This window comes from Nycticebus coucang, chromosome 20, assembly GCF_027406575.1.
Source record: "Nycticebus coucang isolate mNycCou1 chromosome 20, mNycCou1.pri, whole genome shotgun sequence".
Taxonomy (NCBI): domain Eukaryota; kingdom Metazoa; phylum Chordata; class Mammalia; order Primates; family Lorisidae; genus Nycticebus; species Nycticebus coucang.
The window spans coordinates 36,444,445-36,472,206 of record NC_069799.1 but is presented as its reverse complement, the minus strand read 5'-3'; the positions used below and the strand labels follow the sequence as shown (position 1 = coordinate 36,472,206).

Here is a 27,762-nt window from a genome sequence, read left to right as displayed (position 1 = left end):
TTTCCCAGAGTTATTTATTTTTTATTTTATTTTATTTTATTTTTTTGAGACAGAGCCTTAAGCTGTCGCCCTGGGTAGAGTGCTGTGGCATCACAGCTCACAGCAACCTCCAACTCCTGGGCTCAAGTGATTCTCCTGCCTCCGCCTCCCATGTAGCTGGGACTACAGGCGCCTGCCACAACTCCTGCCTATTATTTGGTTGCAGCCGTTATTGTTGTTTGGTAGCCCGGCCTTGATTCGAACCCGCCAGCCCAGGTGTATGTGGTTGGTTCCTTAGCTGCTTGAGCTACAGGTGCTGAGCCCATTATTTATTTTTGAGACAGGGTCTTACTGTGTCACACTGAGTACAGTGCTGTGGTGTCACAACTCACAGCAACCTCTAACTCTTGGGCTTAAGTGATTCTCTCACCTCAGCCCCCCAATTAGCTGAGACTACAGGCGCCTGCCAGAACATTTCGCTATTTCTTTTTTCTTGTTGTTTTTGCAGTTGTTGTTTGGCAGGTCCAGGCTGGGTTCAAACCTACTAGCCCCAGTGTATGTGGCCAGTGCCCTATTCACTGAGCTACAGGCGCTGAGCCATATTTTTACATAATTTAGTACTGTTATCTACCATCATTTCATTGTGAATGAATGGGCCTTCCTTTGACATTTCTTTCTTTGTTTTGTTTTGTTTTGGCAGGGGCTGGGTTTGAATCTGCCACCCTTTACATATGGGGCCAGTGCCCTACTCCTTGAGCCACAGGCACTGCCCCCCTTTGACATTTCTTATGTGGAAGCTTTTAGCATCTGTTTATCATGATAAATATTTATTTTTTATTCATTTAGAATGGCAGTTTTGCCGAATATCATATATGTGCTTTCAAGTTTTTGTTCTTTCAGCACTTTGACTATATCATCCAACATTTTTTTGATGTGGAAGTTTGTGTTGATTACTCCACTAGTACTCTCACAGGAGAATGCTTAGAGATGACATGTCTATGTTCTCTTGGTGCTTTCAAGATTCTTTTCTTGTGTGTGACTTTCGATCCTTGATCTTCATCTGTCTGTTACAGGACTCTCTGTTTCTCCTAGCTAGAGTATGGTGAGCTTAGGTATATTTTATATCTTTTTTTCCTTAGATTTGAGACTCCTCAGTCATTTTCATTGTGTTCTTCAACTTCAGAATTTCTGTTCATTAATGCTTTTCTTTTCTTTGATATCTTCATTTTTTTGATGTTACTTAGTTGACACAGCATTATTCAGATAACGTTAAGGTAATTTTGACATTTTTATATTTTATGGTTGATTCCAGATTATTTCTTTTGTTTCTTTGAATTATATCACCTTGACATTTTGTACATGTTAGAGTCTTTCACTGATTTTTGAGGATGAGAAAAGCCACCTTTCACAAACTTTGTGATATGGTTTCATCCTGCAAGATTCGGACACACATTGTACTAAGATAGCAAGGACCATTACATTCTGATAGTGTTTTGCCTGTGGAAGTGTGTGGTTATTTTTTATTTGAAACATTTTTCCACATTTCCTCCAAAGAGCTTATGATGACTTGCTGTACCTGAATCTGTCTTTTGTCTTGGAGTCTCTCTGCTGCTGTAACAATATTTTACCTTTGGTTTCATCACCTACAGTCTGTCTTACAAACTATAGCACCACTCCTTTCAGCACCCTTGATCTTGGGAGACAGAAACTTTTCTCTAGAAAGGCCCTGCAAACAAGAAGTATTAACACTGGTGTCACTCTTTTTATTTTGAGGAGAAAGTTGGGATTTGGGAGTTTACTTTCATTTTCACTATGCTGTATTATGATGGGGAATAGTCTTTGGTAGGTAAATATGACAAATTTCTTTCTGTTCTTCATATATGTATGTATGTATATATATATATATATATTTTGGTGCACGTTTGGGCTGGGTTAGAACCCGCCTCCTCCGGCACATGGAGCCGGTGCCCCACCCCTTTGAGCCACAGGCACCACCCTGTTCTTTACATTTTATAATTACATATGTGCACACACACAAATTTATTTATCTATTGACTTATTTCTTTATTTGGAACTAAGCTTCTGTTACCTTAGGTGGAGTGGTGTGTTGCCATTGCTCATAGCATCCTCAATATTCTGGGCTTAAGAGATCTTGTCTCAGCCTCATGAATTGCTGGTACTACAGGCATGTGCCATCATGCATGGCTATTATTTGTGTTAGAAATAGGGTCCACTTTTGCTCAGGTTGATCTCAAACACCTGTGCTTAGTGATCCATTCACTTCAGTCTCCCAGAGTTCTAGAATTACAAACATGAGCCAATGCACCCAAGCTCTATGCTGTCTCTACAACTTCTGCTCACTTGCTGTGCTGCAAATTCCTACCTGGTTCTTAGAATTCCCCAAAATGCAGTGTATACATGCAATATTTATTTACTTTTAAGATAATTAGTGCCTATGTATGGTATTATGCCATCTTCCCAATGTTCTTGTCACGATAAAATGTGTAATATATATTTACTCAATTCTGATAAAAGGTCAGTGGCTAAATTGTCCTTTAAATTTCTTTCAGCTATATCTAACCATCCTGACCAAGAGCATTTGCAAGATTTTGACACAAATATTTTATTCCCAGAGATCCTCCTGAGAAGATATCGAAGTTGTGCCCCTGACAATTTAAACTTAACAGAAGACTTGGCAAATGTGTCTGAATGTAAGCAGCAGAAAGTATTGGACAGTGGACTTGACCAATGTTTAATGACTACCCATACCAAAATCTTCCAGTGTAGTAAATGTTTGAAAGCCTTCACACAATTGTCAGATCTAAGTAGAAATAAGATGAGACATACAATAGGGAAAACATTCCACTTTATAAAGTATGGGAAAACCTCTAACCCACACTCACATGTTACTAAACCTAAGATAATTTATAAAGGAGAAAAACAATACAAATGTAGCAGAGTCTTCAAATCTGACTCAAGCCTGTCTAAGCATAAGAGACGTCATACTGGAGAGAAACTCTACAAGTGTGAAAATGATGGCAAATGTCTTAATCTCAGATCAAAATATTGTAACGATGAGAGTACTGATAGTGGAAGTATACACTACAACTATGAAGACTGTGATAAACTTACCAAGCAGTACTCAAACCTTTCTGGACATATAAGAATTCATTCTGGAGAGAAACCCTACAAATGTCAACAGTGTGGCAAAGTGTTTAATAATAATTCAAACCTTACTAAACATAAAAGAATTAATTCTGGAGAGAACCCTTACAAATGTCAACAATGTGGCAAAGCATTTCATAATAATTCAGACCTTACTAAACATAAAAGAATTCATTCTGGTGAGAAACCCTACAAATGTCAACAATGTGCCAAAGCGTTTAATAATAATTCAGACCTTACTAAACATAAAAGAATTCATTCTGAAGAGAAACCCTACAAATGCCAACAATGTGGCAAAGCCTTTACTTTTAGTTCATCCCTTACTAAGCATAAAAGAATTCATTCTGGAGAGAAACCCTACAAATGTCAACAATGTGGCAAAGCATTTCATAATAATTCAGACCTTACTAAACATAAAAGAATTCATTCTGGAGAGAAACTCTACAAATGTCAAGAATGTACCAAAGCCTTTACTTTTAGGTCATCCCTTACTGCACATGAAAGAATTCATTCTGGAGAGAGACTCTACAAATGTCAAGAATGTGGCAAAGCATTTAACCGGTACTCATACCTTTCTAAACATCATAGAAGTCATTCTGGAGAGAAACCCTACAAATGTCAACAATGTGGCAAAGCCTTTACTTTTAGTTCATCCCTTACTAATCATCAAAGAATTCATTCTGGAGAGAAACCCTACAAATGTCAACAATGTGGCAAAGCATTTAATAATAATTCAAACCTTACTAAACATAAAAGAATTCATTCTGGAGAGAAACCCTATAAATGTAAACAATGTGGAAAAGCCTTTTACCATTACTCAGGCCTTTCTGAACATCAAAAAATTCATTCTGGAGAAAAACCCTACAAATGTCAACAATGTGGCAAAGGGTTTACCCGGTACTCAAACCTTTCTACACATCAAAGAATTCATTCTGGAGAGAAACCTTACAAATGTCAACAATGTGGCAAAGCGTTTCATAATAATTCAGACCTTACTAAACATAAAAGAATTCATTCTGGTGAGAAACCCTACAAATGCCAACAGTGTGGCAAAGCATTTAATAATAATTCAGACCTTACTAAACATAAAAGAATTCATTCTGAAGAGAAACCCTACAAATGCCAACAATGTGGCAAAGCCTTTACTTTTAGTTCATCCCTTACTAAGCATAAAAGAATTCATTCTGGAGAGAAACCCTACAAATGTCAACAGTGTGGCAAAGCATTTCATAATAATTCAGACCTTACTAAACATAAAAGAATTCATTCTGGAGAGAAACTCTACAAATGTCAAGAATGTACCAAAGCCTTTACTTTTAGGTCATCCCTTACTGCACATGAAAGAATTCATTCTGGGGAGAGACTCTACAAATGTCAAGAATGTGGCAAAGCCTTTAACCGGTACTCATACCTTTCTGAACATCAAAGAAGTCATTCTGGAGAGAAACCTTACAAATGTCAACAATGTGGCAAAGCCTTTACTTTTAGTTCATCCCTTACTAATCATCAAAGAATTCATTCTGGAGAGAAACCCTACAAATGTCAACAATGTGGCAAAGCGTTTAATAATAATTCAGACCTTACTAAACATAAAAGAATTCATTCTGGAGAGAGACCATACAAATGTCAACAATGTGGGAAAGCCTTTTACCATTACTCAGGCCTTTCTGTACATAAAAGAATTCATTCTGGAGAGAAAACCTACACATGTCAGCAATGTGGCAAAGCCTTTAATCGGTACTCAAACCTTTCTAGACATCAAATAATTCATTCTGGAGAGAAACCCTACAAATGTGAAGAATGTGGCAAAGCCTTTAACCGGTACTCACAACTTTCTGAGCATCAAAGAATTCATTCTGGAGAGAAACCCTACAAATGTCAAGAATGTGGCAAAGTCTTTAATTGGTACTCATACCTTTCTGTACATCAAAGAATTCATTCTGGAGAGAAGCCCTACAAATGTCAACAATGTGGCAAAGCATTTCATAATAATTCAGACCTTACTAAACATAAAAGAATTCATTCTGGAGAGAAACCCTACAAATGTCAAAATGTGGCGAAGGGTTTAACCGGTACTCACACCTTTCTGCACATCAAAGAATTCATTCTGGAGAGAAACCCTACAAATGTCAACAATGTGGCAACGCCTTCAAGCAGTACTCAAACCTTTCTACACATCAAAGAATTCATTCTTTAGAGAAACCCTACAAATATCTGCACTGTGGCAAAGCCTTTAACCCTTACATCTTTATAGACATCAAATCATTCTGGAGAGAAACCCTAGAAATGTTAAGAATGTGGTAAAGCATTTCACCAGTACTCATGCCTTTCTCAACATGAAATATTTCATTCTGAAGAGAAACCTTACAAATGTCAAGAATGTGTTAAACCCATTACCTAGTACTCAAACCTTTCTGTATATCAAGTAATTCGTTCTTGAGACAAATCCTACAAATGCCAAGAATGTGACAAAGCCTTTAATCAATACTCAGGCCTTTCTGAACATAAAAGAATTAATTCTGGAGCGAAACCCTACAAATGTGAAGAATGTGACAAAGCCTTTAATCTGTATATGTAACTTTTTGTGCATAAAATAATTCATTCTGGAAAGAAACCTTATGAACAGTGTTGCAAACCCTTTATCTCATGTTCAAATCTGTACATAAAATGAATCATATAGGAGAGAAACCCTTGAAATATGAAGAATGTTGTAGAACCTTTACCTGGTGTTGATAACTTGCTAAGCACAAAATAATTCACACTGGTGAGAAATCCCACAAATGTCAACAGTGCAGCAATTCCTGTAACTGGAACTCAAACCTTCCTATACATAACAAAATTCATATTGGAGAGAAATCTTACAGATTTGAATAATGTGGCAAAGGTTTGTACTGGTCTTCAGCACTTAGTAAACATCAGAGAAATTATCCCAGAGAAATAATGTAACAATATGAAGATGTGGAAAAGCCTAATGCTAGTAGTCACAGTTTTCTGTACACAATAGAATTCATGTTGAAGAGAAACACTACAAATGTGAAGAACATGACAAATGTTTAACTTGTGCCCAAACCATTGTATAAATGAAAAATATATAACAAATCCCTGACAAATGTGAAGAGAGTTTTGAATCCTATAAGCAGGATTCAGTACATTTCACACATTTCAGTACATAGCAGAATTCATAGAGAAATCATATATATGTGAAGAATGTGACAATGTCTTTAAATATTTCTCATGCTTTTTTAATAATTGATATGAAAGAAATACTCTACAAGTGTCAGTCATGTCTCAGAGCCTTAAAATTGTGTTTGTCCTGGTAGATAGGGCTAAGAAGAGACAGGGTCAGATGATACTAGAAGATCCTTTGTCCATCATAAGAACAACAAAATGAGCAGTGGGGGCTTCCACGAAAGACAAGTTGGCATTTCAAGAAGTCTTCTGAAAAGCAAACTGATGTTTTGCTCTACAAAAATGACTCTCAGAGGTAGAGAGGCCACAATGTGGAGATAAGGCCAAGGACACAAAAAGGGATGTTTGGAGCATGGGTTCAAGTAATGTGACTGTAAGCTCAAGTGACCTATTTTCATTAACGCAGTGCAATTTACACCAGTTGTATCACACTAAACAAATACTATGATAATTTCTGGAAATTGCCTTAGAGGGATAGAAAATGGAAAGACGCTCCTTTCTGGAAGTTTTCCCCCTTTCCAAGAAAAATCATGAATATTTATCCCCACACCACTTAACATAGAATTGGAAAATCTATGTAAAAGAAAAGCATCTTACTACACCCAGAGTCTTCTCCACTTGAAAGATGTTCTCTGGACAGTACTATTCCCTAATAAATTTGGATCTTTTGCATACATGTATCTACTTATTCTGCTCATTTGTTCCCCTGTCTTGATACCAGTAATCATTCTTTGGCACCTGGAACAAAAAAGCAGAGAACATACACCTGACACCTTGTCCTCATGTGTGACCTTGTGGTGCCAAAATCTGGGAGGAAAATCACATCTTTGGCAAGATATGTTAATAGAATGATAACCATTGTTAATTCACTCTGCCTGCTCATATTACTTATTCCACCTACACGTCTCACATTGTCTTTGCTTTCCAGGTAATATAGCTCCTTATGTACCCCTGCTTCATCTGTTTTACTTTGTCTCCACAATGCACTTCATCCCCCATTTAGGCCTGATATTCAAATGCTTAAAAAGTTGCCTCAGGCTGCACAACCAGATTCTTAAGGTCTTGATAACCAGAGTGGGGAGGAAGAGTCAGTGAGAGAAAGCCAGGCCAGCAGCAGGCCCCAAGAACAGAAGAAAGTTTTGAAATGGTTGCCACCACTAGGAAAGAAGGTTGTCAGGGACAGAGTTCCTTGATAGGCTCAGGCAAGAAGAAACCAGGCCTGAGCCCTTCCCTCACGATGACTGTTGCTGGAGCAAGAAATGGCTCAGGAATGGGACTCTGCTGGGACCATGCTCTCACTGGTATTGACATAGAGAGATGCACTGGTAGTGACATTGCCCTCTCCTGGAGATGGGGGTTCACACTCTCCTTCCAGACACTGTGAAATCCCTGAACCAGCATTCACCATCACTCTTTCAGTCTGATGGACACGCTCCAGCTTCAGTACAAGGTCTACTTTCTGATGCAGGGGTGGCTGATTGTTGGGGAGCTGTCTGTCTCTGTCACAGTAAACAAACTGACATAACATTAGAGCCACTCCTCTGCTCTCCCTAGATCTTTAGGGCCCCTGTTTCCCTCTCCTATATCTGTCTTTAGAACGGAAGGTAAAATAAAACCCACTGTGTGCTCTGAAGTCCCTCTTCTCACTGGCTGATGATGTTTCTGTTTATCCCTTTAGTGCTTTCCAACTTCCCTACCTTATTGTTTGGATGAAGTCTTAACTTCAGGTTAGAGACCTAAATTCTTTAAATTTGCAGGGCTCCTTTTTTAGGCCTTAGAACGAAATGAGGTGGCTGGGTTAAAATTTTCTTTCAAAAGAAAAAAATTAAAGCAAGAAGGAACCAGTATGTAGGAGAGAGATGTGAAGAAAACATGAATATGAAAGAAACCCTCACATATGAAGAATATGTGAGGAACATTAAGAGGAGAGAGAATTTTGAATAGGACAAAACCTAATATAACAGTATTTGTCGTAAAGTAAGTCATGGTTGAAGAAGAAAAATTTGGGACAAACGTACGGCTTCCGTATGTTAAAAGTAAGGCATAATATTTGTAAAGGTGAATTAATAAACATTTTGCATGTGAACAAGTTGGCCTGACTGAAAAGGGAATCTCTAATTAAAACAATAAAGTCTTCTTTTTGTTATCAGACTTTGTTTAAAGCTTCTTCAGATTACTTGTGTATTTCTTGAATACATCAAGTATTCCACGTCAATCTGCCACTATAGAGTTAAAAAACAAACAAAAAAACTAGCTCTTATTTTCTTCTGCTTGCCTGCAGCTGCATCTGCTTAGTTATGGATGTTGAGATCAAGATTATTAAACTGTCTTCACTAATAAAGGTCATCAGTTATTCTCTTGACACTGAAGTAAAGAAAAAAAGGAGTCAACTTTGTCTTTTAGCCTCAGTACGGCGGCTGTACACAGTCGTTAGGGCACAGGCCACATACACCAAGGATTGCAGGTTCCAACGCAACCCAGCGCAGCTACAGCAACAATTGCAACAAAAAATAGACAGGGGTTGTGATGGGAGCCTTGAGTCCCAGCTATTTGGGAGGCTGAGGCAAGAGAATTGCTTAAACCCAAGAGTTTGAAGTTGCTGTGAGCTGTGATGCTACCTCACTCTACTGAGGGTAACATAGTGACATTCTATCTGAAAACAAGAACAACAACAAAAAAAAAAACTGGCTGCTTTTTCTCAGCTACCTGACATTTTCCCTCCTTCCTCTGGGTCTTTAATTCACTTCCCACACCTCTTGGCTTTGTGCTGCTGAGATAAGATGACAGAACATGTATGCATAACTCTTGCCACACTTGATCAACCACATAAGTTTTTCTTTCACATAAGTGGGGATTCTGGCCACACTGGACTATTTCTGGTTGTGGGACAAACTGGGCACTCCCTGCTTTTCTTGCTCTGCCCTTTCTGAGTTGTGACCTTCTCAGTCAAAGAAACTGGTTCCACTTGAGTTTTCACCTGCTGCATTGCTGGGTAATCTTTTATATACCTATGGCCTTGCTCTGCTCCTGGCTTTAAGAAAGCTCTAGTTAGCCACCCCTCAAGTGGAGGCGAATGGTCTGTATTAAACCTCTTCACAGACTTCTTGAAAAAGATCCAGGAAGAGACTCCAGACTCCTCTCAGGCTGAATCAATGGGAAGGTCTTTCACTGTGGTTATTGGTAATAATCAGGCAGACAGGGAGGTCATCTGAGCAAGAGGACTTGGTGAGACAAAGGCTAAAAGGAGGTACCAAAACACATGTAAGTGTGGAACCTAGGAATTGATTGTACAAGTTAAGTACATGCTTGCTAAGGGATGACACCTGGCACTGGAATCTTACCTTGTAATTCTAGGTGGAAAAATGCAGAGCCCAGAGAACTCTGACCACCTGAGAATGTGCACAGCTTTGTCTGCAGGTAACACTTAGTCTGTGACAATGATGCCTTTCTGGACAGCAACAATTTGGCCCAATGTCTGTAGAAATGCCCAGTCCAATGGGTAGTCATCACTTTCTCCACTACTTACAGAAAGCTGTAGACCTAGACTTTCTAATAAATGCTGTGGCTACATATTTAGTGCTTAATATTCCACTTTTTCCTATTACTGAACAACTGGTTCTCTAGCAGGAGTGACAGGACAGCTGGAATACAAATTCTGGCTTAAACCTCTTACATGCTGAATTGAGAGAAAGAGGTCATCTGACTTCCTCATTCTCTTACTGGGGAGGCACATGTCTAAATTATACACTCAGATTACCTTTCTCCAGAAGACAATAGCCTTCCAATGAAGGTACTGCAAGAACATGTCTGGTAGGAATTACTCCACGTCCAGGATGAGGAAAATAGCCAGCAGAAATCAACATCCAGGTAAATTTCTTTATCTGGGAAGAACGTACCAGTAGGAAGGCCCTCAGGACCACTCTGAGGTCTACATAAAACCAGAAGCTCAACCACAAGAACAAATTATGTACATCTTAAACATGAAGCATTAATAGACATTGCCCTTTTGATCAACAAATTTATGAGACTGGGTCAACAAGGCCCTACCAATCTGCAAATAACGCTTCTATTCTTTTCATCAAGAAGTCTTGAACAGAATGAATACTTGTCCAACACCTAAAGTTTGTAAATGGAGTAGTACTGGACATTCATCTGATGGTAACTAACCCTATATTCTTTGGATTATTATACATTTAGTGGACAATTACTTTGTTTAGTAGTCTGTGTCTCTCTGCCTGTATCTCAGGGATACATGTTCCATTCTGAGTCCATTTTCCACTTGATTGCAAACTTGCACAAATAGGATCTTGGGCAAGGAGAGAAGTAATACTTGTCAGATGCTAAGTTTCCTAAAGTGAACTGGAGCAGTGGTGGGTTCTGACTAGTTTTCACTAATTACATTTCTTATCTTCTAAGGATAATCATCTCACATGTAGTGGCGGTGATTTTCTTGTGTTCATTTTTTTCTCTTGGCTTGCAAGGAATTTGTGCTGTGAAATAAATGCTACAAATACACACGAAAGTCAATTTATTAACCAAATACCAAATGGTAACAACACTTTTTAATCTCTAATTATAAAGAAATTTATTTGAGATCTTAAAATTAAGTTTGTGAACTTACCACCATATGCTTACAGTGGTTGCACTGTACAAACAACTTAGCAAAGTTTTCTAACCTTGGTTTATGAGTTTCTCACAGTGGTGTTTTCATTGGCATGTGCTTTTGTTTTGCTGGGTGCTGTTTTTTGTGTGTTGTGAGAATATCGTGGCTTAAATTAGAGTAATGAACAAACTTTCAGAAATTTCTTGTTCAACTTGGCAAGAGCAGAAGTGAAATCAGGGACAAGTTGGTCCAAGATTATTGTCATAAGACCATAAAGAAAATGGCAGTTTACAAATGGATTGAACATTTTTCTGAGAGGATTGAAAGCATCACTGATGAAGATAGGTTAGGACAGCCAATAATGAGCAAAACTAATGAAAACATTACACAAATCCCTGTGAGAGGCTGTCAAAATCTTTGGCTGACTGTGAGAAGCATAGCAGAACATGGAAATGTCAATAGGGAAAGAGGACAATTTTAACCAAAACTCCTGGCCACCACCTCACAGGTCTAGCATCATCACAATGCACCAGTTTGCATGACAATGTATGTGAGGGAGTATTTAGCCAGTGGACAAATAACTGTATTGGAACACCCTTCTTATCCCTATGACATTTTTGTTCCCTGAAGACAAAGGAAATATTGAAAAAAAACAAAAACATTTTACTGACATTCAGAATGTCAAGGTTAATACAACAACAACTTCAATGGACATTCAAAGAAAAGAAAAGAGTTCCAAAATTTCCTTAAAGGGTACATTAGGCACTGGCATCAGTACATAGCTTCCAATGGGGTGTACTTTGACTATGACTGTTCTTCATAGAAGAAACTATTAACAGTGTTTGTTCTTCTAGAGTACACACATTTCCATGAATTTACAAATATATATATATATATATATTTTTTTAGAGACAGAGTCTCACTTTGTCGCCTTTGGTAGAGTGCTGCAGCATTACAGCTCACAAAAACCTCCAGTTCTTGGGCTTAGGCAATTCCCTTGCCTCAGCCTCCTGAGTAGCTGGGACTGTAGGTGCCTTCCAGAACACCCGACTATTGTTTTTGTTGTTGTTGCAGTTTGGCGGGGCTGGATTCAAACCTGCCACCCTTGGCATATGGGGCCAGCGCCCTACTCACTGAGATACAGGCACCACCCAATACACACATTTTTTAAAGACTAGATTATATTGCTCTTCATGTTTCTTTTACTTACTGTTTTCCAAACTATAGTTAACTGATATCTATTTATATCAGTTTCAGATCAGTACTGAGGCCTATTTCATAAAACGTCAGCCTTGGTCTATATTGTAGCTGAATAATTCTTACTCTTAAACTTCTTGTCCAAACACAACAGTAATATGTAAATTAAAAATTTTAGTGGATGTTGTACCCTCAATGAATCCCCAACAATAAAAAAAAAATTTTTTTTTAGTGGACATTTAGGCATTGTTTTCCTTTCAAACTTATTTCCAGTTTATCATTATTCAATTTTTCTCATTTACTGAGATGATAAAATGCTATCTTACAACTACAATGAGAGCTGTGGGTTTGGGAAGTTCAAGATGGGGATGAAGAAGAAATAAAGAGAAACCAGACCTGTAATTCACACATGCAGTTAAATTGAGTGTATTGGATAAAATTCACAATTATCTAAAATTTTGAATGCTGAAAACCATGAATGTTTATCTCATGGTTTTAATATAAAATAATATATGAAAAGAAAGCCAAGTACCATTATTTTTCCTACATAAAAATTCAGTATATTTATATCATGAAATATTGCATAATCCCAGTGTAAAATGTCAAGAAAAATCTGTAAATGAAATAAAACTAATGTGGCCACTCATGGTGGCTTGTCCATATAATCTTAGCACTCTGGGAGCCTGAGGCAGGTGGATTGCTTGAGCTCAGGAGTTCAAGACCAGCTAGATCAAGAGCCAGACCCTTTCTCTACTAAAAACAGAAAAACTACCCAAGGGTGGTGGTGGTGCTCCCCTGTCATCACAGATACTCAGGAGGCTGAGGCAAGAGGATTGTTCTAGCTCAACTGTTTGAGTTTGCTAAGAGCTATGATGCCAGTACATTCTAGCCAGGGTGAGAGAGTGAGACTCTATCACCAAAAAATATATATGACAAGTGTCTCACAAATAGCAATACTTATATTACATTTAAAATCCTACAATAAAATTAGATCAATCAAAATAAATACAAGAAATGTGAAAATTAGGCAAAAATATTAAGTGGGTAGAGAATATATTTTTCTTTTTGTTAGTGATCAATATTAAAATTATAGAGAAAAGACATATTACCAATAAGCATGTGATATGTTTTGAGATTTTACACAAAGAAAATGTAAATGATGGTAACATTATTTCACCACGAATTCTTTTTTTTTTCCACCATGAATTCATAAGACAGAAAAAAAAGGTAAACATTTCTCCCAAGAAAGTTCTATCAAAGGTTAATGGATAATGGTTCTCCATGTACTGAGACTAGAAAAGTGAAAATCTTCATCATTTTCTGAATTAAACAACAAGGTTAACAACATGCATTTACTTTGTTGCTTCATATAATATACAGAAACGCATTAATAATGAAACCCTCATATGTTTTTAATTAGAAAAAATGACATGAGTGTCATAAACTGTCTTAAGAATACCAAAAGACATAAACTGTCTTACATGAATACAGAATTTGTCACTCATGATAGCCCTCGAGGAAACCCAGTGTTCAACTTTCTGATTATGTTGTTCCAATTACTTTACTAAGATCTCCACTACTTCTGTAATTCTTAAATACATGTCCAAAATTGTGCAGCTGGTCATCTGGGAAAATGTGAGAAGAAGAAGGTCTTTGACCTTGCACTCAGAGCTGCATCCTCAGCTGAAGAGGACCCGGGAGCCCCCAGGTCAAGTGTCATCTGATCCACTGACAGGCTGTGACTTCCTGTCCAGGGATAGAGTGTGCCCAAGTCCTTCCTAGGAGGAGCTGTGTAGGGGAACAGCCCACAGCAGAGAAGGCAAAGGACACCACGTGGGTGTCCATGGTATAGGTCTGCACTGCTATGCTCACCGGCCCCTGCAGCCTGGTGAGCTCAGAGAGCTGCTCCAAGATTAGGAGAAAATGAATCTGCTGTGACCATATCCAGGCTGTGTCTTGATAAATTGCCTCAGACATAGCATTGAGGAAGGGCACCAGGCTTTTTTGTCAGCATAGCCGGTGATCTGGGAATTGCATTCTAGGCCATTTGGAACTGAAATCTGGGCCACTTGCTGAACCCAGTGTGGGCCCGTAGGGGACCCCTGCCACAGACTTCACTGGCCTTCTCTATGTCACCTCTGTGTATAGTGTCAGAGACCTTTGGTTTCTTTTCCACAGTCAAGCTCCTCTTATGGATGATACTCTGTGTAGGTATCATGAGAGTGAGAGACTCATCAGAACAGTTTCCACGGTTGCTCATTCTGGAACTTCCCAGGCATCTTCAGGTGAACCTCACATGTCTTTCTTCCTCCTTTCTGACCCCCTCATTCTCAAGAAGGCTTATCTCCCCAATGCTCTCGGAGTGCAGGATACTAAAATCCTCTCACCACTGAGGAACATAGTTTATGCCAAAGCCCTGGGTCAGCTATTTGTCTGTTTCTGAAGCCAAAGAAGCAAAATTCTACCTGCTACTTTATCTTGGAAGCTGCCCACGGAAATGATTTTCTTTTTTCTGGAATTCCCCCATCTGAGCTGAAATCAGATTCTGTGGATAAAATGAGTGTTTGAGTGAGCACCTCTAAGGGAACCCCTGAGAAGTCCTAGTCCATCCTGGATAATCAGGAGCTGCAATTGTCAACAAAAGATGATTCTTCCTTTTTCAGAGTCCAGAGTCTGAGAGGTCCTGGCTGTCAAAGAGCTCCCAGTTCCCTTACCAGGGTTTCCTGTGTTAATCCCTACCCTGTCACCTCTCACATGGAACAATCAAAATTTTATGGGGTCTAGCAGTGCTGTTTTTGATTTTGGGCTTATGTTCTTTAAATTTTCTTTTTCATGTGCACTGTGCTCTGATCCTGGTACAAAAGCAAGATTAGAAGACTGCCCTGTCATGAAACCCCAAGCCCCATAGTGTATCTTGAGGGCATATTTGTAGGTTATTCTCTCAACTGAATCTGTTCAACTGTATCAAAGTAAACAGGAAGAATACTCATGCAGGAGATCACTACTGCATTCCTCAAAGCCCCCTGATGGCTATAAGCCATTTCCCATTTCCAATCTGAAAATGAAACACTACAAAAGACACGCACTCAGTATCCCTGACTCCCACCCTCCTTCCAGGCTCCATGTGAAGAGTCCATGCCCTTATCTTGCCTTTGGATGTGGTTCTTACTGGAATAATTATAGTTATCATGGACCAGCCACAGCATGCATAGGTATTATTTCCTAGGGCCTGGTGGGGTGAGGAGACCAGAGAATTATAGTATTCTATAATTCTATAATATATAGTAGGAGTTATAGAATATTAATATAGAGAAATAATAGGCACAGACAGATAGTTTTAAGAGCAACGAGTCTCGGGAGGTGGCACACACTTCTTTGTGAGGTTCTGGTATGGGAAGGTTGTTTGTGGGGCCTTGTTACAGTATTGTAAAGCAGGGCATGAAAGCCACGAGACACAGGAGAAAAAAATCTGTGGACTCAGTCCCATCAGATTGCTAGCTCAGTTCTCCCACAGTATTTAAGAACTTGCCCAGATTTCAAGATGAAGAATTAAGCAGTCTGTCTATGGACACATGCATATACATTGCATGAGCAAAAAAATATTTACTGTTAAAAGTTGTCTAGATAAGACAGGCACAGTGGCTCATGCTGTAATCCTAGCACTCTGGGAGGTCGAGGCTGGTAGATTGCTAGAGTTCACAGTTTTGAGACCAGTCTTAGCAAGGGCAAGACCTCATGTCTACTAAAAATAGAAAATCTAAGGGAAGAGGATTGTTTGAGCCTAAAAGTTGGAGGTTGTTGTGAGCTATGATGACATCATGGGAGTCTACCCAGGTGACAACTTGACCCCCTATCTAAAAGAAGAAAAAGTTGTCTACATAGATGTTATAATTTTTCAAATGCTTGGAATGACAAATATTAAATTATATTGATATGCACATATGTAGGAAAATAAAGATGGAGCAAAAATATTAAATGTCCTTATCCATCTAGAAACTGGCAGAGATGATTAGATCATATGATATTGCTTTGACTCGATTAGAACCAATGCAAACCACAGTGACTGCTGATTCTAGAGGCAGCAAAAAATCCAGTTGCAGAGGCTGGACTTCCCCTAGTCATCCTGAGAGTTCCACTGTGTTCTGTAGAATTTATGCACCATACACAATATCAGTAGATAAATCCATCTAGTTTATTATCAGCATTTTTACACCTTTTGATAATTATTTCTTATATTTTCATTGAAAATTTATTTTGGATAAAAGTATTCGCCATGAGTTTCCAGTCATGAAATGAGCCACTTGCCTGTGTCTTGCCAAATAATAAAATCATCATCATAATAAAAATACCACATTTAAAACACAACCTGTCCTACCGAAGCTACCAGTGATTGATACAGATTCACTGACCTTCCTTTGAACTCAGAAAAAATGTGGAAGAATGGTAAGGTGAAGATCAGAAGGTGCCCACTCAAGTGTTTGGAGGACCCTATCCCACAGGTGGGCTCAATTAATGGGAAGAAACATAATATGCAACCAAAGAAGTCCTAGCAGCTTCTGACTCCCAGACCTTATAGCAAAACTGAAAGAAGGAACAAAGGTAAAGGTGACAGATCTCAAGGGTGGAGCCATGATTGGACATTAAAATTTCAGCATCTCCCATTTTCTTCGTCTACAGCATTCTCCAAGGATAGATGGAGGAACTAAGTGGAAGTACACAGAGGGCACAGTAGACAGAGTTCCTCACTCAGGGGTTCATACTACTCCTGGTGGATGACTTTGGGCAGGTGTGTGTGGGGTTATCTTGAAACTATAAATGGCAGGTAGAGTAACAATGAAGCCTAAGTGAAAGTATACCTTGATTGTACATCAGAAACTGAAGAGCTACATGCAGTTGGAAGGTGGATACTGCAGGAGGGTATGAGAAGCCTTGGAAAAGTTTGCGAGATCTTCAATGCCTTCTTCATTCCAAAATATAATCCATGACTGCCTCTTTGTTTCCCATTCCCCAAGTGAAACAGAAAATAGAGACAAGTCTATATATTAACAAGATTGTTCTTCAGGCAGAAAGAGCTGCAGAAAAGAGAAAGATTCTACTGCAGAAGTTTGCCAGGGAACCTTAACTGTAACACCAACAGACAGAAGGAAAGTGGACTCTTGATTTTTATGGGTTCCCTGATTTGTTTTTAATTCTCAGACCTTGGAGGGGGGGATTATCCTAAAAACACAAGATGACCAAAAAGATTTCTCACATACACATGCATGTATTTTGTTCTTCTGCTTCTTCTTCCTTTTGCTCACCCTCTTTCTCTTCTTCCCCTTCTCCTTCCCCTCCCCCCTCCTCTGCTTCTTCTTTCTCTTTCCCTTCTTCTTCTCCTTCTTTGCTGTTGTTCACATATCCACCAAAAGTATGCCAGTGTGGACATTTCACTTCAAGTGTTCTTATCACATGCCTTTTAAAAAGTAGAATCCTACATACAAGAGCATGCAACTTTTAAGTCTTGATATATATTTCTCAATTATTCTTCAAGAGTTCATTGACCATTTATACTCTGTGCAAGCATGTAGAAGCTAGTGATCGTAAAAGTGACAAAATTAGGCAGCATTTACTCATAAACATAGGTTAGATCTATTATATATGTTGAAAATTGAATTTATCATTATATAATTTCAGTCTTTTTCTACTGGCTATTTTGAACTAAAGTATATTTTGTGTAATATAATTATAGCTACTTTACTCACTTTTAGTTACTTTTTCTATGACATATAGAGGTTTTGTCTTTTTACTTTTAGCCTGTTGACGTTCTTAAACCTACAAGCAATCTTCTGTAGACCTACCATTGTGGAAACTCACTCATTCTAAATCTTTTTAGATTGAGGAATTTAACCCATTTATATTTAATGTAATTAAGTTACTATTACTTTATTTCTTCTACATATGTTATCTCTCATTGCTTCTCTTGTTGCCTCCCTTTCTGTTTAATGGATTTTTGTAGTTCTTTTGATTACTTTCTTAGTTTCTTTCACATAAATTGGATAGATATTTTCTCTCTGAACACCTTGAAAAATGGAAATTATAAAAACATCTTAAAAATATAAGAATAGAATTTACTCTCATAACCAGCAATCTTCAATTGAATTCAAAACCCATAACACTTTACATTTCCCATTTTGTTATTTACATGATAAATTATATCATTTTATATTGTGCATGTATTCACAGAGACATTTCAGAAGTTCTAAAGTAACATGCTTGAATGTATATATTTTATAAAAGCTGAATTAGGGCGGTGCCTGTGGCTCAGTCGGTAGGGCTCCGGCCCCATATACCGAGGGTGGCAGGTTCAAGCCCGGCCCTGGCCAAACTGCAACCAAAAAATAGCCAGGCATTGTGGTGGGCACCTGTAGTCCCAGCTACTCGGGAGGCTGAGGCAAGAGAATCGCTTAAGCCCAGGAGTTGGAGGTTGCTGTGAGCTGTGTGAGGCCACGGCATTCTACCAAAGGCCATAAAGTGAGACTCTGTCTCTACAAAAAAAAAAAAAAAAGCTGAATTAGATAATTAGTATGTACCCTACATGTATTAAAATGATGGGTTTTGTATGTTTTGCTTATTGCAAGCAAGTAGTAGCAGTTCCATTCACTATTATCAACCTTTAACTGAATGAGAATATAATTTATTTCTAATTGTTCATTTTATGTATCAATTTCACAGATGCCTTCTGTACATCTATTACAATATCCATGTTGTGCTATATTTAGAAATTAAGGCTTTTCTTTGCTTCTGACAGCTGAATTACAGCCTTTCTTTTTGGCATAAGGAGAGCACCAACATGTCAATAACATTGAAACTACCCTATGTGCATGTGGCCAGGCCTAGTGCTATAGCCACTGTGCTATGGGCACCAAGCCATGTATTTTATTTCTTAAATCAATAGCTTTATTTAATGTCTGACTTTTGATTGTGAAGATGAAAATATGAATGTTTCCATAATTTTTTTTTTGTAGAGACATATTTTTATTTTGTCACCCTCAGTAGGGTGTCATATCATCACACAGCTCACAGCAACCCCCAATTCCTGGGCTTAGGCAATGCCCTTGCCTCAGCCTCCCAAGTAACTGGGACTACAGGAGCCTGCCACAATGCCTGGCTATTTTGTTGTTGTTGTTTGGCCAGAGTCGGGTTTGAACCCACCACCCTCAGTATATGGTGTGGCACCCTGCACACTGAGCCACAGGAGCCACCCTGTTTCCATAATTTTTAAAAGAGAAAGATTTACTGTTACCAAATTAGAATTTTTTTGATTATTTTTTATTTAATCATAGTTCTGTACATTAATGCAATCATGGGGTACATTGTGCTGATTTTATATACCATTTGAAATATTTTCATCAAACTGATTAATATAGCTTTCACTGCATTCACTTAGTTATTGTGTTCAGATATTTATATTCTACACTTAATAAATTTAACATGTACCCTTCTAAAATGAACTGTAGTTGTGGTCCCACTGACAACCTCTCTCCACTCCTCTTCTTGTCTCCCCTCCCCTCCCTCTCCTCTTTCCCCTTCTTCTTGGGCTATAGTTGGGTTATAGCTTTCATATGAAAGCTATAAATTGGTTTCATAGCAGGGCTGAGTACATTGGATATTGTGTCTTCCATTCTTGAGATACTTGCTAAGAATATGTTTCAGCTCCATCCATGTAAACATGAAAGAGGTAAAATCTCCATCTATTTTAAGGCTGTATAATATTCCATGGTGTATATATACCACAATTTATTAATCCATTCATGGGTCAATGGGCACTTGGGCTTCTTCCAATTAGCAATTATGGATTGGGTTGCAATAAATATTCTGGTGCAAATATCTTTATTATAAAGTGATTTTTGGTCTTTTGGATATATACCTAGTAGAGGAATTGAAGGATTGAATGTCAGGTCTGTTTTTAGATCCCTAAGTGATCTCCAAACATCTTTTCAAAAGGAGCATGTTAGTTTGAATTCCCACCAGCAGTGTAGAAGTGTTTCCTTTTCTCCACATCAACACCAACATCTCTGGTTTTGGGATTTTGTGATGTGGGCTAATTTTACTGGGTTCAATGATATCTCAAAGTGGTTTTGATTTGCATTTCTCTGATGACTAAGGATGATGAGCATTTTTTCATGCATCTGTAGGCCGTGCGCCTGTCTTCTTCAGAGTAGTTTCTCTTCAAGTCCCTTGCCCAGACTGAGATGGGATCACTTGTTCTTTTCATGCTACGTTTGAGTTCATACGTTTGAGTTCTCTGTGGATTGTGGTTATTAAACCTTTGTCGGAGACATAACCTGCAAATATCTTCTTCCATTCTGAGGGCTGTCTGCTTGCCTTACTTACTGTGTTTTGGGCTGTAGAGAAGCTTTTTAGTTTGATCAGATCCCAGTAATGTATTTTTGATGTTGCTTCAATTTTCCTTGGGGTCTTCCTTGTAAAATAGACTGATTTCTTCAAGTGTTTTCCCTGCACTTTCTTTTGCTATTTTTATAGTTTCATATCTTAAGTTTAAATCTTTAACCCAGTGAGAGTCTATCTTAGTTAATGGTGAAAGGCGTGGGTCCAGTTTCAGTCTTCTACATGTTGCCAGTCAGTTCACCCAGCACCATTTGTTAAAATAGGGAATCTTTTCCCCACTGAATGTTTTTAATTGGCTTGTTAAAGATCAAATAATAGTAAGTAGCTGGGTTTATCTCTTGGTTCCCTATTCTGTTCCATACATCTACCTTTCTGTTTTTGTGCCAGCACCATGCTGTTTTGATCACTATCGGTTTATAGTACAATCTGAGGCCTGGTTGCATGATTCCTCTGCTTTGTTTTTATATCTGAGTACTGTCTTGACCATTTGAGGTTTTTTCTGATTCCATATGAAATGAAGTGTTATTTTTTCAAGATCTTTAAAGTATGATTGTGGAGCTTTAATAGGAATTGCATGAAAATTGTATATTTTGGGGGGTGATATGGACATTTTAGCAATGTTGATTCTTCCCAGCCATGAACGTGGTATGTTTTAGCATTTGTTAACATCTTCAGCTATTTCTTTTCTTAGAGTTTCATAGTTCTCTTTATAGAGATCTTTCACGTCCTTTGTTAGGTTAAACTCCCAAATATTTCATCTTCTTTGGCACTACCAAAGGAATAAAAAGGAATAAAGTCCTTGACTGTATTTTCAGCTTGACTATTGTTGGTATATATAAAGGTTACAGATTTATGAGTGTTGATTTTGTAACCTGAGACTCTGCTGTATTCCTTGATCACTTCTCAGAGTTTTGTAGTAGAATTCATGGTGTTTTTCAGATATATAATCATATCATCTGAGACAAGTGAACGTTTGATCTCTTCTGACCCTATATGGATATGTTTGATTGCCTTTTCTTGCCTAATTGAGATGGCTGAGGTTTCCATTACAATGTTGAAATGCAGTGGAGACAATGGGCAGCCTTGTTTGGTTCCTGATATGAGAGGAAATGATTTCAACTCCATTCAAGATGATATTGAGTGTGGGTTTGCTTTAGATGGCCTCTATCAGTTTAAGAAATGTGCCTTCTATACCAATGTTCTTAAGTGTTCTGATCATGAAGGGATGCTGTATATTATCAAAAGCTTTTTCTGCATCAATTGAGAGTATCAGATGGTCTTTTCTTTTTTTTATTTTGTTTATGTGATGAATTATATTTGTATATTTACATATATTGAACCAGCCTTGAGACCCTGGGATAAAATCCATTTGGTAATGGTGTCTAATTTGTTTGATGTGTTGCTGGATTCTGTTTGCTAGGATCTTTTTGAATATTTTTGCATGAATATTCATTAGTGATTTGGTCTATAATTTTCTTTTTTTGTTGGGTCTTTTCCTGGTTTGGGAATCAAGGTGATGTGTGCTTCATAGAATGCTTTGGGTAGTATTCCTTCTTTTTTTATGTTTTGGAAAAGGTTAAGTAATATAGGTACTAGTTCCTCTTTACAGGTTCAGTAGAATTCTGATGTGAAGCCATCTTGTCCTTGTCTTTTCTTTTTAGGGAGATTTTGTATCATTGATTCTATATCAGAACTTGATATAGGCCTGTTCAACATTTCTGATTCATTCTGGCTAAGTCTAAGAAGGTGTCATGCTTCCAAGTATTGGTCTATTTCCTTCAAATTTTTGTATTTCTGAGAATAGAGTTTCTTATAATATTCACTAAGGATTTTTTGAATTTCTGAGGAGTATGTTGTTATGTCGTCTTTACCATTTCTGATTGATGAAATTAGAGATTTTAGTCTTTTTTTCCTCGTTAGGTTAGCCAAAGGTTTATCTATTTTATTGACCTTTTCAAAAAACCAACTTTTTGATATATTCATCTATTGTGTAATCCTTGTTTTCAATTTCATTTAATTCTGCTCTAATTTTGGTTATTTCCTTTCTTCTGCTGGGTTTGGGATTGGAATTTTCTTCTTTTTCTATTTGCTTGAGATGTCCCATTAAGTTGTTTACTTCATCCATTTTCATTCTCTTGAGGAAGGCTTGCAGTGCTATAAATTTCTCTGTTAGAATTGCCTTTGAGGTATCCCAGAGGTTCTGATAATTCGAGTCTTCATTATCATTTTGTTTCAAAAATTTGGTAATTTCCTTCTTATTCTTGTCTCTGACCCAGTTATCATTCAGCATAAAGTTATTTAGTTTCCATATTTTTGTATGAGTATGCATATTTGTGTTGTTACTGAGTTCAACTTTTATTTCATGATGGACCAAGAAGATGCAAGGAATAATTTCTGTTCTTTTAAATTTGCTGAGGTTAGACTTGGACCTATGGTGTGATCAATTTTGTTGGATGTTACATGGGCTGATGAGAAGAATGTGTATTCAGTTTTGTTATGATGAAATGTTCTGTAGATGTCTGTTAAATCCAATTGTTGATTGGTTAAGTTTAAGTCTAAAATTTCATTGCTGAGTTTCTTATTGGAACATGTATTCAGCACTGCCAAAGGAGTATTAAAATCTCTGACTATTATGGTGCTCTAGGAAATTAAGTTACTCATGTCTGTTAGAGTCTCTCTTATAAATTGAGGTGCATTCTGGTTGAGTGCATAAATGTTAATAATTGAAATCTCATCATGTTGAGTGTCACCCTTAACAAATAAGAAGTGACCATCATTATGTTTCCTTACATTTAATGGTTTAAAGGCTATTGCATCTGTGAATAAAATTGCAACACTTTTTTTTTCTGATTTCCATTTGCCTGAAATATAAGATGACCATCCCTTCACCCTGAGTCTATATTTATCTTTTAAGGTAAGATGAGATTCTTGTATTCAGCAGATATCTGGCCTGAGTTTTTGTATCTAGTCAGCCAACCTGTGCCTCTATAGAGGACAATTTTAACCATTCACGTTAATTGAGAATATGATAAGCCTGGTAGAATTTTGGGTATTGAGTTTTTTGAAAGTCCAGTGGACATTTTTAATCCTTTTGCCACTGTAGAAGTTGGAATCAAAAGTTCATGAATGAGTTTACTTTGGTGGTAGAGGATTGAGCTGGTCATTATGGAGCATAGGTCTGAGAATATTCTGGAGAGCTGGTTTAGTTATGGCAAATTTCTTCAACATGTGAATGTCATTAAATATTTAATTTCTCCATCATAAATAAAGCTCAGTTTAGCTGGATACAGGATCCTGGGTTGAAAATTATTTTGTTTTAGGATATTAAAGATTGATGACCACCCTGTTCTAGCTTGAAAGGTTTCCGCAGAGAGATCTGACGTCATTCTAATATTCTTCCCCTTGTAGCTTACGTCTGGCTGCTTGCAGAATTTTCTCCTGCATATTAACTTTGGCAAAGTTAATTATAATGTATCTGGGAGATGCCTTATTCAGATTGAGTCATTCTGGGTTTCTGAAACAGTCTGCTATGTGAATTTCAGAATCTCTTGGCATGTCTGGGAAGTTATCCTTGATTACCTCATGGAGTAGAGCATCTGGGCCTTTTGAAGCCACCTCATCACCTTCAGGAATTCATATAAGGTGAATATTGATTTTCTTTGAATTATCCCAAAGGTCTGTTAGAGAATGGTCCATTTTTGTTCTCCTCTTATCTTCCTGTTTGAGCATTTGAGATTGTTCAAAAGCTTTGTCTTCAATGTCTGAAATCCTTTCTTCTGCCTGCTCCCTTCTGTTACTGAGGTATTCTACTGTGTTTTTCAGATCTTTGAGGGCTGCAAGTTCTTGTCTCAGTCTGTCAAAATCTTTGGTGATTTTGTCATTGAATTCATTGAATTCTTGAGACAACTTTTGAAATGCTCCTTGAATTTCTAATTTCAACTTTACCTCCATTATATGGATCTTATTTGCAATCCAAATTCTGAATTTGATTTTTGATATCTCAGCTATTTATTTATGAATGGGATCTTCTGGTGTGTCCAGCATGTTGTTCCCTGGGGGAGTTGATCTACTCTGATTATTCATGTTGCCGGAATTTTTCTGCTGATTCAGCCCTATGATTATTTTACACCATTTGGCTAGATAAGCAGATAAGGTGAAGTTAAGTTGGGGGCTCATGGAGTAGCGATTAACCAGCCCTTTGCCCCAGAGCTGGGACTAGTGTCTGTACCTTTTCCCCCTAGAACTTTGCAAATGACCCGTACAGTGCTATGGCCTGAGACACTGGGGACCTGCTTGGTGTGGTGGGGCTAAGTGGTTCTATCTTGTTTTCAGCTGGTCTGTGTTTAATCCTACTGAATCAGTAACTCTGGGTTGAAGTCTCAGCTGTGGAGAAATACCAGCAACTCAGTCACCCTGCCCCCCATGGGCAACAAGTAGAAAAGGAAAATCAAGCCTTCCCACAGGGCGGTGCCTATGGCTCAAGGAGTAGGGCGCCAGCCCTGTATACTGGAGGTGGCGGGTTCAAAACCAGCCTTAAACTAAAAAAAAAAATAAATAAATAACCTTTCCACAACCACATGCCACTGGTACCACTTTGGATAGTCCTCAGGTGATTGGCCCAGGTCAAGAGTTCCAAATCAATTGTCCCAGTCAGCACCCAGTCTCAAGTGGGAGAGTTCAAAAAGGTCTCCAGCAACTAGATAGCAGGGGTCTTCTGGCAGCTCGAGTATGATTTGCTCCAGTGCTCTGTGGAGTCAGAAGGACTCACCCAGCAAATAAATTAGTCCAGGAAGGTTGATGCTTCCTTCCCCACCTTATACCTCTGTCACACCCAATCACTGGTAATCCCACAGGGCTGTGATCCAGTTCCCTTCAATGAGCAGATGCTCTAGTGGTTTGCGCCTGCCTGAGTCACAGGGAAATCTGTATCTCCTTGGCCAGACTGCTGCACTCTGCCACCATCTGACAGGGGGAGCTGAAGCCTGACAACCTCAGGTGCTTAATGGAAGCTGGGGCAATTCACTCAGTTCCAGCCATGCCCCCAATTGGTGTTGCTGCCACTTATATTCTCATAGAATTTGTGTTACTATCCTGGCTATATTCCACTGTGGGCCAGGCAGTGCTTGAGTTCACAGAAACTGCGACTCAGCCCCATCCTATGCCACTGCCATTGCACCAATTCTCACAGAGCTGGCATCTCCGTCTCTGCCGCACTCTGTGTTGGGGCAGGTGTTTCACTCGGCTCTCAGTTCCTGACTCTCCCTGGGCTGTTGCCCCACCTGCTTTTGTCTCAGCTGTGTTCCGCTGGGAGCCAGGTGCTGCTTAGGCTCACTAAAGCCACTCTGACTCAGCCCCACCCTCGTAGTATGCCATCTCTGCACACGTATTCTAGTCTCCATCTTTGCTGCACCCCACCCATGCAGGTACAGTCTCAGGTATACCCTTTACTCACAGGCCCTGCATTTCCCTCCCAGATCTGTTCTGTTTTGGCTGCCACCGGAATAGAGGCCTGGCTTTCTCTGGTTGCCAAGAGATGCAGGTAGTGTCTCTCCAGAATATCCCCAGGAGAGTCCTAATGCTGCTGCTCTGTGCCACAGGGCACTGCTTCTCCCTCTCCCATATGTCTCCCTCAGTCCACAGTCCTCTCTTTATCCCAATGCCACAGAATCAGCATAGACCTGCAACAGCCCACATGTCTCAAGAAAATGCCCAAGAATCTGGGGGACAGGCTTGCAGACCTTGGAGTCAGAGTGGAGGGGAGTGCTGGGAGTTCAGAATTGCAAGTAGAGAATATATAAAGTTTTATGTATGGTGGGAGAGTGTCATGGCACACTGGTGGATCCTCTCTGGGGAAGGAGTTCCAGTGTTTAGAGGGTCTGTCCTGTGGGATAAAATAGGAGGAGATGAGAACTCTGCTCACTTGTTTATAGAAGTATGCTGTGAGCCATTCTCATGGAGGAGGGGACTCCCGTCCTCTTAGTTATGGATTTTGTACCTATTGTTTGTTTCCTTGGTATCGCAGCTTACCTCAGCAGGGTTGATGTGTGTTCTTCAACCTTCTCTCTTGGCTCAGTTCCAAACCATCAGCTTACTTGCTAAACTTCTGTCCTTTAACTCTCCTTCTGGACTGAAGCCCCTGTGGAAACCTGGCTCCAGTTGGCCATCTTGCCTCCCTGTCCCCCCACCCCTTTTTTTTTTTATTCTTACAGGTATTTCCTCTCCTGTCTTCCTTTGAGACTCTGTCTCAAAAAAGAAAAAAAGAAAAGATGAATATCTCATGTAATTTACACATTTATATTTTTATGGTTGGTCCCAGGTTATTTTCTTTGCTTTTTGGGGTTGTGTTGCCCTGATATTTTGTACATGTTGTAACCTATGTTTGATTTTTGAGGATTACTACAGCTACCTTTAACCAACGTTATAATACAACTTTATCTTGTAGGACTCTGACACAAATTTCTGTAAAAACGAGAGGAACTGCATATACATTATGAAAATGTTTTGTTGGTGGAATTGTGTGGTTATTTTCCAGTTGACCTTTTTCTCCACATTTCCTCCTAAGAGCTTGTCATCACTTATTAGACCTGAACCTGTCCTTTGTATTGGAGTCTCTCTGCTGCTGTGACAATATTTTAACTTTGGGTTTTAGCACATCCTGCCTGTCTTATAAATTATAGCACCATTTCTTTCATCACTCTCGTTCACAGGAGACAGCAGTCTTTCTCTGGAAAAGCCCTGAAAGGCAAGGAAGATCAACACTGGTGTCACTATTTTTCTTCTGGGGACAAAGCTGACATTTATGTTTACTTGGATATACATCCTACTGTCTTAAGATGGAGTAAAGTCTGTGGTGGGTAAATATGACAAAATTTTCTTCCTGTTCTATGTAGCTGTTTTATCATTATTATTTATATATTTTTTATCATGTTGTATATATATAAATTTTTGAGACAGTGTCACACTAGGTGGAGTGCTGTACTATCACAGTTCACTGCAACCTCAATCTTCTGGGCTCAAGATATCCTTTTGCCTAAGTATCCTGTGTTGTGACTGCAGGTGTTTTCAACTAAACTCAATTAATTATTCTACTTTAAGAGACAGGGTCTCCCTCTTGCTCAGGCTGGTCTTGAACATCTCTGCTTAACTGATCCACCCACCCATCTTAGTGCTAGGATTAAAAACATGAGCCACCACGCCTAGCCACTATGTCTCCCTTTACACTGTGCTCAACTGGTATGCTG

At 38.7% G+C, this 27,762-nt stretch overlaps 2 protein-coding genes across 3 annotated transcripts in view; both read left to right on the top strand.

Moving 5' to 3' along the window:
* Positions 1–8,605, top strand: part of LOC128572811 (zinc finger protein 595-like) — a 240,244-nt gene extending 231,639 nt beyond the window's left edge. For both annotated transcript variants that reach the window (XM_053572921.1, XM_053572920.1), the window contains exon 4: positions 2,550–8,605. In XM_053572921.1, the coding sequence (XP_053428896.1) occupies positions 2,550–5,341 (2,792 nt within the window). In that variant the 3' untranslated portion in view covers positions 5,342–8,605. The remainder of the gene's footprint in view (positions 1–2,549) is intronic.
* Positions 1–27,762, top strand: part of LOC128572817 (zinc finger protein 726-like) — a 255,683-nt gene that overhangs the window by 120,875 nt on the left and 107,046 nt on the right. The window lies entirely within an intron of this gene.